At 36.7% G+C, this 18,197-nt stretch overlaps 1 protein-coding gene across 3 annotated transcripts; it reads left to right on the top strand.

Moving 5' to 3' along the window:
* The first annotated feature begins 1,312 nt into the window (after positions 1 to 1,312).
* LOC141652775 (uncharacterized) lies at positions 1,313 to 18,008 on the top strand. Of its 3 annotated transcripts, none has more exons than XM_074460376.1 (27): positions 1,313 to 1,553; positions 3,975 to 4,706; positions 5,573 to 5,660; positions 5,802 to 5,899; positions 6,595 to 6,741; positions 7,816 to 7,884; positions 8,353 to 8,475; positions 8,580 to 8,729; positions 8,966 to 9,094; positions 9,198 to 9,277; positions 9,455 to 9,549; positions 9,999 to 10,066; positions 10,166 to 10,267; positions 10,349 to 10,398; positions 10,964 to 11,071; positions 11,395 to 11,470; positions 12,733 to 12,869; positions 13,079 to 13,238; positions 13,362 to 13,541; positions 13,699 to 13,815; positions 13,981 to 14,136; positions 15,282 to 15,446; positions 15,549 to 15,661; positions 16,210 to 16,333; positions 17,112 to 17,207; positions 17,333 to 17,395; positions 17,497 to 18,008. In XM_074460376.1, exons 1-27 carry the CDS (start codon positions 1,395 to 1,397, stop codon positions 17,566 to 17,568), a joined length of 3,657 nt encoding a protein of 1,218 aa, XP_074316477.1. In that variant the 5' UTR covers positions 1,313 to 1,394; the 3' UTR covers positions 17,569 to 18,008. The 3 variants fall into 3 exon arrangements, with proteins under 3 accessions (XP_074316477.1, XP_074316476.1, XP_074316478.1); XM_074460375.1 differs by having other exon boundaries at positions 5,549 to 5,660; XM_074460377.1 differs by lacking the exons at positions 16,210 to 16,333; positions 17,112 to 17,207; positions 17,333 to 17,395; positions 17,497 to 18,008 and having other exon boundaries at positions 5,549 to 5,660; positions 13,981 to 14,128; positions 15,549 to 15,650.
* The last annotated feature ends 189 nt before the right edge of the window (positions 18,009 to 18,197 follow it).

Below are 18,197 nucleotides of genomic sequence, written 5' to 3'. Positions count from 1 at the left end.
GTACTTTATCTCAAAAATTTAACTGTAATTGCTTATTATGAATTTTGAAGAATACAAGTTGAAAACCTGCTAAATACGAATCACTTCGAGTTCAAGTTGGAAAAAACGAGTTATTTTCGGATCGGGTTAGTGACGGCTTTAATTACGGAGTATATTACCCGTAGCAATCAATACTATATATTAAATCCAGAAACCAAGGGACTTCTATGTAATTAAATAAAGTTATACAAATTAATTATACTATATAGTTTTAAATCACTAGCACCGTGTGATGGACCCAATTAAGGGATCTCAATGCAAATATTATATAGTTTGGGTTAAAATTAAATTATATAGAAGTTTGGTAATTTTAACATTTGTAAGAGATTAAAACATGGTCAATTTCCTTAAAATAAAATAATTAATTAAGATGGTCAATTTCCTTAAAATAAAATAATTAATTAAGATGGTCAATTTCAAGGAGAATAAAAAAAAAAAGATGCTTGGTAATTTACCTAAATATTTATAGAAGACTAAAACATGGTCAATTTCCTTAAAATGAAATAATTAATTAGTATAAACATGTACACTTATTCTATTAATTATTATCATCATAAAATTATATATTAAATTTAAAATTTATGCAATTTTATTAAACTTTATAGTTTATTAGATGTATAGAGATGTTAATTATTTAACATCCAAAAATATAATATAAGTAGGTTATAAATAATTCAAGTTAGATTCCATAATATATAATATTGCATAATTGTTTCGATTTGATTAAATGCATATATGTAATATATTTATATAAATATAAAATTCTCTTAAAATTGCATGCTTAAGTATTAAAAAAAAGAATAGTAGTAACATTGGATATAGTTATATGATAGTAATCACTCATTTGAATAGTAAAAGTAACAATATTATCAGCAAGATTAGTGGAAGTGGTAGAAACAACAACGGGAGTAGTGAAATAATCAATATTAATGCGGCAATAGTGAAAGTAACAATAATTACGACAGAAGTAGTGAAATTATCAATATTAATGCGGTAGTAGTGACAGTAACAATAATTACCGTGGGAGTATTGTGATTACGGGCAAGTAGTGAAATGTTATTATTATTGTTTCATTAATAAAAGTAAAATATTAATAGCGGGAGCAGTGAATTTGTCTCAAAATTTATTTCATCGTAATTTTAGGATATGTCATAAAAAAATATATTAATGATAAATTTAGGGGTTATACAGCTTTAAGTAATTTTATTTAATGAAGAAAAAATAATGGTAAGTAGAGGTAGCCTAGGTGAAGCCAGACACCAATACTAGCCACTAAACTCATACGCTAATACAGAAGACAGTTGGTTCCATCTCCCTTACCCGCCAAAACCTAAAACAGCAATAGTGCGACGAAAATGGCGGAAATAGAAATACAAGTTCGAAAGTTAAGCGGAGAATCAACCATTATCTCCATTTCTCCCTCCAAAACTGTTGCTGATTTGAAGCTTCTTTTGTCCGCTTCTTTTCCTTCCGCCTCTTCTTCTTCTTCCCTCAATTTTCATCTATTTCTAAAGGTATGTTCTTTTTTTATTACATTGTGTTTCTTATTAATCTTTTCGATTTATTCTGGTGTTTTTGTTAGTATTTAATTTCTGGGTCTTGTTGTATTTACCTGTTTATGTATTCTTTTGATATTATTAGGGGTTACTGTTAGGGTTTTATAATTGCAATTCTTTTGAAGTTTGTGAGGTTTAAGTTTATATGTAATGACAATTTGGGCGCGGAGCGACTTTGTTTCAATGGTTGGGGAAGTTAGTGAACGATGATTGATTGGCTTGAGCGCGTTTCAGTGTCGAGGAAGGGAGACAGGGAGGGAGGGTTCAAAAATTGGGAGTTTTAGTGTCGAGAATCGGGGGTTTGGTAGTGGTTGGGGCACAAGTTTAGGTAGCCGCATTAGTCTAATGACACGGCCAAGCATTTGGTGACATTACTATGAGAACATCGGGTTTGATAGTGGTTAGGCAAACTAAGTGTTGTACTGGTCTTCCATGATTTAGAGTGATGTACGAAATGCCCGGACACTAAAGTATCAGGCTTCACATATTTGTCAACAACTGAATAACAGTTGACATTATGTACTTCACTCAAAAGCATGGTGGACTTAGTAGACTAATCGACCAACTTCAGACAATTTCGGAGGTACCAGTGAAATATGCTTCATATCCATGTTATCCACCTTGTACAATTACGTACATTGCGATCTTGATTCTTCACCATCCAAGTCTGTTCCTATTGGCAACCATACTTGTCGGGTTTCACTCATCGCTCCTGGACCCACTGCACTAACCCCCTTTCACGCCTCCTTGGAGCTTCTCTAATTTCTGCACACATTCCGGCGTGCCAATTTTCACCGACTGTAGTCACACACTGCTTCATGTAAGGAACTACACATATTTTGGATTCTGCAATAAGTCTTGCCATTATTCATATTCACCCCTTCCACCACTACCCCTCTTGTGTTGTCACATCCTCAACTTAGTTTAAAAAAGCGCGCCTGTGGCACACTGAGGCGCCCGCTTGGCCACCTCAAGGCGTCTTATGCGCAAGTGAGTCGCACCAAGTCGCACTTAAGGCACATTTCTGTTAAATCCTATATTTTTTTTCCAAATTCTTTTATTTCACCCTTCTCTTTTTCCCCTAATGCTTAATTTCCACTTAAAGACATGTTAGCCCTCTTTAAAAACAAAAGGGGATGATTGTTGCACAAAGAATTATTCTAATTTCTAAAATACAGATCTTCATTTAATAATCAATGTGGCTCCTGTTCATAAGGCGCATGCCTTCGCCTTGTTGCCCTGAAACCCCATCCCCTCAGTGCACAAGGCTCCTTCTCAAACTAAGATCCTGAAGTGGTGTATAACATTCAACACTTAGTCCTACAAGCTACCACCTTAGGTGCTTTATTTATTTTCCAGGATCTGCCTTTAAAGTTTAAAGGCTATAAGGTAGCCTGCAGCATTAAGCTTACCAACATAAATCAATTTATTTTTCAAACTTGGGATGAACCTGTGTGTTCCTCAAGTCACAGATTTAATTTCCGTTAAAGGTGGGATTTCAGTATTTCACGGCCAACCTTTATTGTTAAGCTGGGATTCTTCAGGAAAATTTGCCACGGCTTTGGCTTCTGAACTCTACAGGCCTAAAGTAATCCTTGAAGCTTGGGGATAACAGTGTGGGGAAACTTCTGTCTGTCAAATCATGCTCTCGTCACCACTGTTACCATTCATAATCTTTTTGCTAGTGGAAATTTACAACAAAGGGGTTTCATCTTGGTGAATCATTGTATTCTGTCTTGTAGAGATACAGAGTCTTTAGACCCCTTGTTTTAAGTCCCCATTTTTAGCTGAGACCTGGACTGAGATCAAAAGATGACAATGCATCAATGTACTGGTTTGAAGCTTCCTTCTGTCCAAAGATGGATGTCAAACTGTAGTAAAGGGAGACATCACCAAAAGAGGCAGAGAACATCTTACCACTGTTTATGAACTGGTGAAGGATAGAAACTCTAAATTATTTCAAGAAAAAACACAGACAGCTGATATTATTGCTAGAGCAGTACAATTTCAAGTTAGTGTCACAGTCAGGTATTAATAAACAATAAACTTCACATGCTCTATGTCTGGGATACAGAGATACTATTCTGATGACCCATATATTTTTTATGAAAATTACGTTGGAGTAACATAGTTTATACTTTATTTGCTACTCCCTAATATTTGAACCGCTGTTTAATGGGCTTCGAGAATTTTGCTTTCTTCCCTTTTCCTTTCTTCATCGTATTCTGAAGACAAAGAAGAACTACTCCGTGGCTCCATTTGAATGCAAGACATAGACATAATAATTAAAGGGAGAGTAATACTGAGTATGTGATAATTTTTATGCAATTTTTTTGCCTTCTATGAAGTGCTTTAAATAGATGGTATTGTTTGTGCCAGGGCACAAAATTGGCTATGCAAAGTCAGATTGGGAGTCTTCTCATTAACTCCGGGGATTTTATTGCTCTTATTCCATTTACTAAGAAAAGCAAATTCCAAAACCTTCCACCAAAGGAATCTGCAGCATGCCCACAGACTTCTGCACCAACCATGCATTCAGAGGCAGCAGAAGCAGCATGGCGTGACATGATGGAAGATCTGTCGTATTTAAAGAGTGCACCAAATTGTGAACAACAACCTGAATCCATAGCTGATGACCTATATATGAAAAGAAAGGATGCAATGTTGAAAGCACATGGCACAAGTAATTTATCCAAAAAACGGGGTCGAATGTCTACTTCTGAGATAAAAGGCGGGTTTGATGAAGAGCTCATATCTTGTATCTTACAATTTTCTAGAAAACATACATTTGATAAGGATGTATGTGGAAGTATCTTCAAGATTTTGGAATCAGTTCGTTGTTTATTAGATGTGAAAACTGGGAAGTGTGTGCTATTGAGCAACACTAACACGCAGGATGGTAGTCAACCCTCTTTGTCATGCCGTTGCCCAGCTTGGCTGAAGACAACGATAAAAGGATTCACATTCTTGAACATTCTTGCTGGATTTTTTCAAGTGGTTGATGAAACAATCACATTTGAATATGTTAAGGATTCACTTGATCAGCTTTGTAAACTTGGGTTTTGTGCCAGTATGGAGGATTTGACGCGTCTGTCAGATGTTTGCCCTAAGGTTAGTTCTTATGATTTTAAGCTTTCATACCTTTTTCTTTCGGATGGAATTCATGATAAATATTGTGTCACAGCTGTGTTGTTTAAGATAATATTTCTTTAATATGCATGGTTTTATTTGTTTATGCTCCGCAAACCAACAACATGCTCCGTTTCTTTCCTGCAGTGCACCTATTTGCTATATGCAACACACTTATTGCTTTCTTAGATATGGTTTGCATTAATACTAACAAGGTTGAAAGAGAGATGATGCTCCATGATAAAAATTTCATAACCATGCATTTCTTTAACAGAATATAACAAAATAGATCATATGTTTGCATGATTTCTAAATTTTGATGTACTTTATAACTTGTAAGGATTAAAATTTCCAGATATTTCGACCTTTTCTTTTCCAGATTACATGACATCGTTGGAAGAATGGGGTTGAAATTATGTAGTGTGACTTGCACACTTTTGATACTATGTATTGATGTGAATAATTACGTGGAAATTACGTTTAATATAAATAGCATGGCTCATTCTTTGGATTTATAATTGGTGGTGGACTGGTTTTTCTTGCATCACTTTGGGCTAAGGAAAGATGTGCTTTTTTGCGAGTCCTTGTTACGTATCTAAGATTAGTCCTTTTTATATATGTGTTCATCCAGAGATCCCTCGTCTTTTATCCCGGATTCTTTAACAACATTTCAATTTTGGTTTAGAAAAAGCCAAAAAGGTACTGGCTTGTTGAGATAACCTCGACCTTGATTTCGATCTCTGTTATTGTTCTTCTCTACTCTTGTAAGTTGTATCCACCAATTATTCTTGTATTCAATCCCGTTAAATGCTGTTAAACTTTAGGTTGTATATTTTGTTGACCAAGAGGCAGAGACAACAAAGTCGCTTGATGCCATCATCATTTGTAACCCCTCCGGAGGAAAGAGTGATCAAGTTAGAGATAATTGCATGGCAGGTAAAATTTACATACATTAATGATTATGTGCATTTGCCTGTTTAGGCTTCTAAGATATGTCTTCACTTCTCAACCCACTGTGTTGCAGACTTGCAGTGGATTTTGAATTCTTTTCTGATATTCTCATTTTCATGTCTTCAGCTCGAAAAAGAGTGCCTATGTCAAAGATTGTCAACTCAGTAAACAAAAGGCAAACACTCTTCAGAGCAACTTTACAGGAGGGTCTAAGTCTACTTATGGTATGTAGGAAGTAAAAGCCCTTCAATTTGTTGATTTTCAAGCTCCAAGCCTGTGTGATAAGCTTTTATAAGCATTATTTCTGGAATTTGTAGTCATAGAAATACAACTCACATAAGCAGTATTTCTGCAATTTTTAATCCTGACGCCATAATCATCATATCTATCACAATTCACATAGAGGCCACTTTTTCTCCTCATCTGTTACTCAGGTTTAGATTTATTGCCATGGAAATAGGCTGACAATTTTTCTGCTATCATGTATGGGGATTCAAGCTATCAGTGTGGTGTGTGACATAACTTTGTATTATCTGAGTGGATGCTCGCTGAGCTATGTGATTAGTTGGTGATGAGATTGTTTGTAGTGGATTTTAGGATATTATGGGAGATGGTTGCTATAGTGGTGGTGTGGGTGATTCAAGAAGGCATCTTTGGCAATTTTTTCTCCACAATGTGTTTATTACTAATGCTTCGTTGTTGCTCAGCTAGATTAGCCATAAACTGTAGCTAGAAGGATGTTTTTATATGTTAAAATCATTTTCCATGACGCTCAATACTTTCAACGACTGTATTATATTGTCTCCTATGTGTATATTAGCATGCTGTAGGCTTTGGTTGCTGCTTTACTATTCATCCAACATCACCGTTGTGCCGTTTTTATCTGATATGTTTGTAATTTGTAATGTTTTTTATGCAGCTTGAAGGAAATTGTGCTTACAAGAATACTTTTTCCATGGAGCAACTAATTGCGTCTATAAAGAAAGCTGAACCTATGTCACACAGAAAAGCAGCAGCTAGGGATATGAGTTCATCACTGTCTCGTTCTGTTGATTCACGTTGCCGTGTATGTTCCTTCTCTGGATGTAGATAAATTTTTCATTACTGTATCGGTATGCTTATGCCTTTCAGTTTTTGAGAAATTGTTTCAAGCAGTTTAGTATAGGTGGAAAGGCAAGCTCTACCAAATGCTCGTCTTTTCTTATGCGCTTTTTTTGCTTTTGTTCGTGGAACGATCGTAGCCTTGGTGGGTTGCAATCTAGTTTATGTTAAGTTATGGATGTCAAAAATGTCATTTATGATAGGCTTTCATTGAATGCTTCTATATGTTTCTGGCTTGTGGATTATGGTCTGAGTTATTTTCTTTATTTTCAATGGTGACTTGTGTACTCATCTTGATGGGAAAAAATAGGAAATGGAAATATTTTAGTCTAGTTTCTGAATTATTTTTCTCTTTCCTTCTGATGAACTCAAGCAAGTTAGAAAATGATGGTCTACTCTTGACTAACTCACATAATGAGGAACTGCAATATTCAAACTGTCAGACATTAATATAATATTAGTATGCATGCCTTTTCTATTGCTTTCCCAATAGTTCTACAGAATCAACCTACACTTTTGAACAGCTATGAGTTACCAAAGTGCAAAGGTGGTGCTTGCACCTTTAATTTAGTCTTGTGATGGTCTGATGTCAACATGGGATTTTGGTACTGTGGAAAGAGTCACCAAGTGAGTTTATTTAATTTTTCTAAACTGTTCTGTCAGCAATTTTATAGAAAGTTATGGAGTGGGGATCTGCTGATGTTCATTGTGAGTTCATTTTGGGATGGAGTTATGCTATCTGGTAGACAAGACCCTCTGGCCTCAACTACTCTTTTGTAAATACGACAGGATTTAGGACTTCTCTTTTCTACATCTTGTTTTCCTGTTTAGTGCATTGTCCAAATCATTCTGCCCCAGCCTTTGTGTCAATGACTTGGATCTTTTCTTTAACGCTTATGAACAAACTCACGAGCTCACTCCTTGCAACATTATCAACTTAGACTTGATATCGTTGTTTGTGTTCGTTTTATAGATTGTTTCCATCAATGTTTGATCTAATTAACCTTTCGTTTCATTTTGTGCTTGCTTGATAATGCAGGAGACACATCCGCTATCACCATGGTCAATGCTTGAACATCTTAAGAAAGGCTTGGGATCTAAAGGACAGGTATCTTCTGAGTTTTTATGCTAGACACAAATAAAAAATGTAAATGTCTGTTCTTGTTTAACTTTTGCTTTGATAATTTGATACAACATGTTCTTGTTTAACTTTTGCTTTGATAATTTGATACAGCATGTTCTTTCTTCTTCATTGCCTTTACGTTATAATTTCTGATTTTCAAATTCATCCTTTCCGTAGTTTTAGTGAGTGAATGGAAAAAGTATTGTGCTAATACTCATAAAGTCATAAGTCAACTATTGGTCATACTTGGTGGTGTTAAATCTAGCATGCAACTCCACATAACAACCTAGCTATAATGTTTTTAAGATTACAGTGATCGTATGTGAGCCGATATTGGCCGGATTTATGGCACGACGACCTAGGCAGTTCGGTCTGTAAACAACTACAAGATCAAGTATCAAACAAAGTTTTAGTGACATGCATGAATTTCGCCTGCGTTGGTATTTGGTGCAGATAGTCCATGCTGAAGAAATCAATGCGAGAGTAGCAGACTTCACTGAGATTCCAGATGAGCTATCAGCTAATACAAAGTTTGCTCTAAATTCTTTAGGAATAACTAAGCTATACAGCCATCAGGTTTGCTTCTGTCCTGTCCTGTCCTCTGTCTTCTTGCTTACAATTGGTAAATAACTAAATACTAAAAGTAGTAACTTCTATTGGTATATTTTGGATTTGTGCAGGCTGAGTCTATTAAGGCTTCATTGTGTGGCAAAAATGTTGTTGTGGCCACCATGACTTCCAGTGGGAAATCTCTTTGCTACAATGTCCCTGTCTTAGAAGCATTATCTCAAAATACGCTTTCTTGTGCTCTATATTTGTTCCCAACGAAGGTAAGTTATATATACGAAACTGATGGTATAGGAATCCGTAACACCTAGATTGCCTTTCTTCTGACTGCCAAATCATTTATTTACCTTGTATCATTCGCTTATTGCATGTTAGCTTGATGCACAGGCTACTTTATTTTCATAATGAACTTTTCAGCATTTTGAAATTTTGAACTGTAATTTTTTAACTTCTGCCCGCACACTTGTTTGAGAAAATCTTTGTTGGTATTTGCTTGCAGGCCTTAGCCCAGGATCAGTTACGCACTTTGCTGGCTATGACTGAAAGATTTAAACACCTCAATGTTGGTGTTTATGATGGTGACACTTGTCAAGCACAGAGGAGCTGGCTTCGTGATAATGCTAGATTGGTATTACATAAATTTAATAAGACTTTAATCAGTGTACTATAACTGATGTGTAGGCTTGTCACTTGTAAATGGTATGCTGATTGTCTTCTCACACTGGTTGCAGTTGATCACCAATCCAGATATGCTTCACTTGTCAATCTTGCCGTTTCATGGACAATTTCAACGAATTTTATCAAATCTAAAGTAAATATTGCTGGATACTAGATAATGATCCTTATTTCCTTATTCTTTGTCTAAATTCAATCGGTATTATTTCCTTTTCTTCACGAATGTTTTGATCTTCTGTTTTGGGTTCTTTATTAACTGTGAAGATTTTTTTCCCCTAAGTTTCTAAAGCATGATTTCCCATTCATCAATTAGGTTTGTTATCATTGATGAAGCACACGTTTATAAAGGAGCTTTTGGTTGTCATACTGCCCTTATTTTGAGGAGACTTCAGCGGTTATGTTCTCACGGTAATTGTTGTTGGCTGCTTCTGTATTGCCAAGGAGCCTCAACTTATGTGGTGGTATCCATGAGGATTCTTGGCCTAGAACCCCATTCTCAGTGAGTTGTAAGCATTGTATGTTAAGAGTCTCATACATATCCCATGAAAGGTTACCTCAACAGATTATATTTTTGATGAAGGAGATCTGACTACATTAAAAGCTGGTGGGCCTGTCTATGTTAGTCTAACTCTATTGCAAGTGTTGGACACAACATGGTGTCTGAGTGTCAGACATGGCTATCTTGTGAGAAAAGTTTCATGTTTTTAGCCTAAAATGAAGTGCCGAACTGCGTCGGAATGTTGGACCCAAACTCGGAGTCAAGTGAAGTGTCTAAGTAACATATGGTTCAATTGTAGATCTTGTTCTATACCTTGTAGGAGTATGAATTTAATGCGGATTTTTTTGAATTCATGCAGCATACGGCTCTAATCCTTCCTTTGTTTTTTCCACTGCCACTTCGGCTAATCCCCGTGAGCATGCTATGGTAAGTTTATCTTAAAGCAGGCCTTTTAACCAGGCACAACTGAAATTCTTATTTTAGTTTCCTTGTAATATTGAGTGATTAAGATTTTTGGTTCTTCAGGAACTTGCAAATTTACCAACTGTGGAGCTTATTGATAAAGATGGAAGTCCCTCAGGTCCAAAGCTCTTCATTCTTTGGAATCCACCGTTGTGTAATAAAACTGTGGGTGCCTTGCTGCAAAATCTCTATTTTATTGGACGTTAGTTTACCATGTTGCTAATGGTCTATATTCACAAAATTTAGGTGACACAAGCTGGAAGCAAGAAAAAAATTGTTGTCACAGGGCATTCAAGGTATGCATACATGGTAACTATTTGCTTTACCCGTGAAGCGAGCAGCTATGGCTATGAAAGGATGATTTGCTTATTGGCCCTGCCAATGATTTGTTCTAGACTTCTTAAAATATGAGTGATGATATTTGTTCCATGGCTTATTGTGTAGAGAACAACCATATTCTCTTCACTTCTTCGACTTTGTATTTTAGCTGGGTAGTGTTACATTTACATTTGTAATGTAGTCAAATCTTATTCTTTGGCTTTGGAATATATCAGAACTTGGAATATAGAAAAACGACCTTTTAAATGATCTTCACTTCTTTTGCCAAGATGTAGTCGGTCGATGCAGCAATTCTCGTTATGAGTCCTTAGAAACAGTATCTGAAAGCAACACAAGTACACATGGAGTAATGTTGTATTTCCACTCCCCCCTCCCCCCACACCTCATCATAGGTGGGAGTTATTTGAGGCATGGGGGTAATGTTGCTGATGTTAATAGAGGATTCATACCTCTTTGCCGAGTTTGCTCGAGTATACAAGATCTGATTGTCACTGACCAAGTGACCATTCCTTGTTTTTGCAGCCCTATAGTAGAGGCTTCATGCCTCTTTGCTGAGTTTGTGCAGCATGGACTACGCAGTATTGCTTTCTGCAAGACGCGCAAGCTTTGTGAACTTGTCTTGTCTTACACGTATGTGAATCGTATTCCCAGATCTTTACAGTTGATTTTATGTACTGTGACTGATATTTTTTGTATGAAAACTTCTGTATAATGTTGACCGGAGACTGGAGTACATATCCGGTTTTTCATTGTAGAATCTAGCATATCCAGGTGCGAAGACATATATGGTTATGCTTGGATACTCTAAAGGACATTAGAGATTTCTCCACCTGGACATCTTCTGTTTTCAGCTTAACGTTATTCCTTTCTAAGTCGTCATACTATAGATGACTCTTGGCATCATTGTATCATGTGAATCTAAATTCTTGGTTTTAACCTTAGTACTCTGACAGACGTGAGATTCTCCAGGATACTGCACCTCATCTTGTGAATTCCATTTGCGCTTATCGTGCTGGCTATATTGCTGAGGTGAGTTTGCATATATTCTGATTTTGTTTTTCACCTCCTGTTATTCGTTTAATCTTGACAGCCGACATCCTGAAATGTACTTTAAAGTGATAAATCTACTAATGGCACAAGTGAAGATATAGAAATCTTTTTTTTTTTTTTGAATATTATGTAGTCATACTGTCCCATGCGATGATCCTAGGACCAACATAAGTACTCCCAATTCCTCTCCAGCGACCTTCTACAGTTCTACTCTTCTGAGTGACTAGGGTCCTGAGCATTCCCGGACCACCTCAAACTGTCCCGGGCTCCTCTAGCAAAACTAGGCTTGGGTTCTTCGCACGTTCATCTGTGACTCATCAAAAGTGTAGGAAATAGCACCGGATAATCCATTATCATTTCATATGATCAACTATATCATCAATTTATCAAAAAGAGGAAATTATACAATAAAACCATCTCCAAATACAATTTGGCACCCGCAAATGACATCAAATAGACTCAAAAACCATATACAAAGAGGGCACATCACATACATGCATGGTTATGTTTGGTAAATGGTAGACTGAACGTCTTTTTTTTTTTTGGCATATTAGGGGATTTTAGCATATTTGTACTATTTGAAGTGTTTGGTAAACGGCTTGTAGATATGGGCCCAATCTACTATTTTACTATATGCTAATGGAATACGCTTGTCAAAGTATCAATAAAGTATGTCATTTATAATTGCTTCGACTAATAATGATCCGCTGAATATCAAACAGTGCCATGATCCTTCTTTAACAACTATAGTAGCCAATTCTTTTTTACCAAATAGGTGATTAAAACCAAGTTATTCTGATTTGCTAGTTAATACATCATAAGCCGGTTGTCTAAATGAGTATTTGTTTCCAATTTTATCTAATTTCTCACCTGATTGAGAATTTGCTTAGGATAAACTTTGAAGCCAAACAGCAGTTGTATTTAGTGTGGGATGTCACCTTTGCTGCCATTTATAGGACAGTGTCAGGAAGCCTCTGTGTTCTGATTTTGATGTCATAAAAAGTTGGGCCACTGGTCTTGGCCGGCCATCTTTGCTGTTTCCATGGGTAATAATATAAAGTAAAATTGGCACAGTATGTTTCGGATGGAGTATTCATTTTTCTCTATTACACATGTTAAAAAGTTATCTAAGCTTTCGAACAATTTTATGCTTAGTATTGTAACCTAATGTCATTTAGTGATCACTTTGTAATCATACTGCAAACTCTGGACTAACTTATTACTGGCCTTCTGATGTGCAGGATAGGAGGCGAATAGAGAGTGAATTCTTCAGTGGAAAGCTTTGTGGGGTTGCTGCTACTAATGCCCTTGAGTTGGGCATTGATGTAGGACACATTGACGCGACCTTGCATTTAGGATTCCCTGGCAGTGTTGCTAGGTAAATGATGTGGTTAATCCTGTTTTAATTTGATCTTGCAGAGATGTTGGCTAGCTTAGTTGGTAAAGTTATTGAGTTGTGGTACTCATGACCTAGGATTGATATCGGTCAGCATCATATTTGCCTTTGTGGCTCCCTCGATTTAAAAAGAAGACAAAATGAATTATCTTGATTTTGCGGTCCTCTTTTCTAACTCTCAATTTTTCCAGTGTATGGCAGCAAGCTGGTAGGTCTGGTAGAAGGGGGAAACCATCACTTGCGGTGTATGTTGCATTTGAAGGACCTTTGGACCAGTATTTTATGAACAATCCGTTGAAATTATTCGGAAGTCCTATAGAGTGCTGTCATGTAGATTCTCAAAATCCAATGGTATCTACCACACTTTATCCTCTGAAACTTCGATAGTTATTAGACTGTAGGAATACAGTAATATACTTGCTACCTTTCTATTTTTATTCTCCCTGTATTCTTCATGGTTTTCCCTCCTTGTAGGTTCTTCAGCAACACCTTAGTTGTGCAGCTATGGAACATCCACTAAGTTTGATATACGACGAAAAATACTTTGGTTCTGGTTTAATTAGTGGTGTTGCATCTTTAGAGAGCAGGGGATATCTTTCTTCTGATCCCTCCCGTGCCTCTCTGAATAGAATATGGAACTACATCGGCCCAGAGGTATGCTTTTAGGTTAAATGTTGGGAGTTTTATATCTTTTCCCCATTTACAGAACGGTATTTTGTAGGCTAGGCAAGTTTTTCCTTACCCCCAGCGCACAGGGGCTGGCCGCGGCCACATAGTAATCATAATTATGACTCGGTCTATTGTATTACAGAAATCACCTTCACGTGCTATCAGCATTCGAGCAATTGAGTCAGAGAAATACAAAGTAACTGACGGTCAAAGTAATGAAGTTCTAGAAGAGATTGAAGAGAGTAGGGCTTTTTTCCAGGTCAAGTATTTTTTTGCCAAATTAATTTTGCGGAGAGTGACGGAGACAACTTTCTTCATGATGCTGCAATATTTTTCTTTTACTAAAATTCACTGTCTTATTTTTATCTGTTTAGTTATGTGCTAGTCCCTTGCCTATACCTCTCAAATCATTCTAATTTCCCAGGTATATGAAGGCGCGGTCTACATGAATCAAGGTCAGACATATCTAGTGAAAGAGTTAAACTTGTCCAGTAAGATTGCTGTTTGCCAAAAAGCAGATCTGAAGTATTATACAAAGACTCGCGACTATACCGACATCGATGTCGTAGGAGGTTATCTCGTATGTCATTTTCAACCTTTTTTTTTTCTTTTAGATACTCCCTCGGTTTTTTATATATGTCATTCTCACATATTGAGACACGGTTTTCTCTTTAAATATCTCTCAGAATATATACATGAGCAAATCTTATGATAACTGTACTCTTACTGAAAATGATTTCTGTTAGGAATTTATTAGTACAAGTTTTATAATTGTTCTTGAAGCCAAAGACTTAGCTTGGAAAATGTAAACGACTGATAATAATACAAGAAAAAAAATACAGGAACCAATACCTTTTTAAAGCATTCTCATCCTACATCGTTCGTAATGGAACTTTAGCATCATAACAACTACTAACTTCATGCTTCTCGACTTTGTGATATAGACTCTGGGTGTGTTTATCATAGTATAGTGTCGGTCTATTCGACCCATGTAACAAAATGCTCCTCTTATGTTATGTAGCCCCAGTAACATATAACTATATGAGATCTAAGGTTGCCATAATGTTATTTCCCGTTATGCAACTCCCAACGAAAAAGCTGATATTTCAGCTGCCATAATGATATTTCTATGACTGAGTCGAGACCACTGCATTATTTTTCAAGAAAATTTTGGAGATTTGTGTGTGTATATATTTGTGTATTTAGTTCATTTGATAAACATTTTTCAAATTACAGCCACATTAGTCCCTGACATCCTAATACAGGAGATTTTGAAACCTTTTTTGCATACGCGATTGATGCCCCATTTTTGTATGATCCTTGGATCATTTAGTAGCACGAGAAGCAAAAGCTCTTTGCAGCTGTTTGGGAGCTAGTTAGAGAGGGAAGAATGACCAAACACGATGTAAAAGACATTACTTTGGAAATTTGGTTGGTATCATGACCCTGGCGCTCTTATAGAAAATGTCAGTGGATGTCCAATGACCAATTTGGTTGCATGTACTCTTGTTGAAGAACTTTTGGTCTGTGGACTTCCTGATCGTCCTCTCCTAAAATAGATTTAGTTTTTGTTTATCCATTCTGAACATGAATGAACATGCAAGTATGGTCTTTGTTCAGGTTTACTCCAGAATTACTGCATATTAGCACTCGGATAACCTCATAACCCTAATATTAACTATGATATTACCTTGTACATAATGCTGACTGCCTTTTCCATGTTAGGCTTATCCACCCAGGGCTCCAAAGACTCAATTGGGTACAACTGCGATTACAACTTCCTGCCAAGTAACCATTACTTGGTTCGGATTTCGTCGTATTTCCAAGGGAAACAACCAAGTATTGGATACAGTTGATCTCGTACTTCCTAAATATTCTTATGATTCGCAGGTATTCTTACGAAACAACAAAGTATTGTATACAAGCTTCACTATCTTCAAAGTTATCACTCCGGTTTCATTTTTTTATCAGTGCTTACGAACTTTTTAACAGGCTGTTTGGATCCGAGTTCCTCCATCTGTGAAATTAGCGGTGGAAGGCCGTAACTTGTCATTTCGCTCTGGCTTACATGCTGCATCTCATGCCGTTCTCAATGTAGTTCCTCTGTAAGTTATCAGCGTCACAAGGCTTTAAAGTCTCGCCAGGAGTATTCTAGTTCTAGTAGTATATGAATTCTCATATGAGATGATTGTACGTGTGAGACGGTGTCATACAGTCTCGTATAAGATTCACTCCCGGTTGTATATAAGATTGGGAGGAGAGAGGCTTTTCAACTTAGCAGATCGGGGTTGTGTATCAGGCTGTCCAGGTGGCCAATCACCAATCACTGTTTCAGGGTTCATCCACAGCGGAGAATTAGTGTCATTGGGTGGATGCGAACTGATGAAAGGGTCGGTAATACCTCATATGGAGTATTGCACTGATTGATCGGTCAATAGTCTTATTCTGTCAAAATTTGAATTGGGCAATCACTCTGAGATTACAACTTAGAACTAGTTAGGAGTCTGCTTGCATGTATGAGATAAATAACATGCAATTTCTGTACTCTCTGTCTATATTTAAGGCTTATTAATATTCCTTTGGGGGTTATTAAAATCTGCACTTTATCATATTATAAGCTACTTTTTATGAATGATGACTTGGAAATGTGTAGATACATAATATGCGACTCGTCAGATGTGGCTCCAGAGTGCGCAAATCCTTATGAGACGCGCCGTGTACCAGAAAGAATCTTACTTTATGATCAACGTCCTGGAGGAACCGGCATCTCAACGCGGGTAATTAACTTGAAACTTGCTTCAGTTTAGATTATTTACCTCTAGAAGAATCAAGATTCATCAATTTAGCGCGCTTCTGTAGTGAAGGTTGTTAATAAGAAAGTTATGCCAGCCAAATTAGTGTTGTACAGCTGTGTCTCTTTTCTTGAAGAAGGTACCGTTGTAGCTAAAAATTTGGGCATTACTAATCTTTCTTGTGGAAATGATCTTTAGGGTTATTAATTATATCGACGGTCTTGCAAAATTCCCCGGAAATTTTAGTTTATTTGCAGACACAAGGAGAGATCCGTCATTTTTCTATGAACTGAGTTACGGAGTATTCTCTTTACTTTTGCAATGTCAATTAAGTAGATGACTTCATGACCATTGTGGGAATTTTTTGTCCCACAATCAGAAGTCACTGACTTTCACTTTCCATACTCATCAATTTTTTGTTTCCACGATAAGCTGGGCGTATTTTAGAGGAACAACGTAGTTTCCTTGTCTGGTTAAAAAAATCAAAGCCGGCCAAATATGTCTTTGGGTGGAAGACTGGTGATTGTTTGACTTTTCATAATACACCTCCTGTCCTTGAATTTTGTGAATGCTAATGTGAAACCGACTCTTAATGTTTTTCTTGGGTTTTCCAGAAGAAACATGTTTTTTTTGTCTCTCCCTCAAGTCTCAAGAGACTGGACTGAACTCGAAGAACTTCTTTCCCCATGCTATGCTTGTCGACAGAAAATCACTAGTACGATATTTCAATTCTCGCTAATGTTGTCAATTTAATGTGAGACAGATTCAACCATTTTTCAAGGATCTATTGACTGCTGCTTTAGATATGCTCACATCATGCCACTGTTCAGTAGAAACTGGTTGCCTCAACTGTGTCCATGTATGTGAAGTTCCCAAGTTTTTTCCCTAAAAAATTAATTTTTTTTTAAATGTACTTTCACAATGGGCGATTGCATCTTTTTTTTTTTCCCGATAAAGATTGATATTAGTGCTTTATTCCTGCAGAATATACGCTGTCAGGAATATAATGAGCTCTTGCACAAGGATGCGGCAATCATGATAATTAAGGTTAAAACATTAGAGTATAATTGAGACCTGTAATTGGGAACTACAGTTCCAAGGTTATGTGTCATCAATAACATTAATGTTCTTCTATCTCCTAATTTCAGGGGGTTTTAGAGGCCGAAAATTTGCTCTTCAGACAAGATTCCGGCCATGGAGAAACTGCTGCTTCTGAGTAAGGATTCCTGTTCAATGTCGGGTGGCTTTAGATCCCGTCTTCAAATATGAACAAGCATCTGCATCCCTGGGGTCTCAGTACTGCTGCTATCGTGGTTTTTTCACATTAGCCGTGAATTAGATGAGCAGTAATTCCAGAATTTGGTTATGATAGGTCTCAAGAACTGAAGCTTCGTATGCTGTATTATTAATTGAAATTACACAAGTAGCCTCCCTAGCCAGCCACACATCTTCCTTTCACATTTTTGTAAAGAAAAAAACCTAACTCCGCTATCAATTAGGGGCTATCGTCCTCAAATTTGGTTATGACGAGCCCCTAAGTTCATTTAATCATTCTATTCTACCAATTGTATGTTAAGAATAATTCTTGGGTTTTTCTCAAGAGGGTTTTATGATCATTAGGGGTATATTAATAAAATGTGATCTTCTTGCAGTTAATTCATATGGTTGTGCATCTGGTGTCTGAATTTCGTCAACATTTTGTTAAGCTCGACAAAAGTCCCCTTCAAAACTATGTCAGATCCTAAACCCCGTCACAAAAGTCTGTTGGAAGAAGCAAAGCCATATCTATCCATTATAGTGATCTTTCTTTTAAAAAACGGTTTTTTTCTTCTCGATATTTTACAATTTA

Source organism: Silene latifolia, chromosome 4 (assembly GCF_048544455.1).
Source record: "Silene latifolia isolate original U9 population chromosome 4, ASM4854445v1, whole genome shotgun sequence".
NCBI lineage: Eukaryota > Viridiplantae > Streptophyta > Magnoliopsida > Caryophyllales > Caryophyllaceae > Silene > Silene latifolia.
Note: the sequence above shows the minus strand (reverse complement) of the source record. Positions and strands in the feature narration are given on the sequence as shown.

Excerpts from the sequence above, each read along its gene's own strand:
- LOC141652775 (XM_074460375.1), top strand. The coding sequence starts at position 1,395 with ATGGCGGAAATAGAAATACAAGTTCGAAAGTTAAGCGGAGAATCAACC. Across the intron at positions 10,268-10,348 it reads CACCGTTGTGTAATAAAACT|GTGACACAAGCTGGAAGCAA; the intron begins GTGGGTGCCTTG and ends CACAAAATTTAG. Across the intron at positions 13,542-13,698 it reads GGAACTACATCGGCCCAGAG|AAATCACCTTCACGTGCTAT; the intron begins GTATGCTTTTAG and ends ATTGTATTACAG.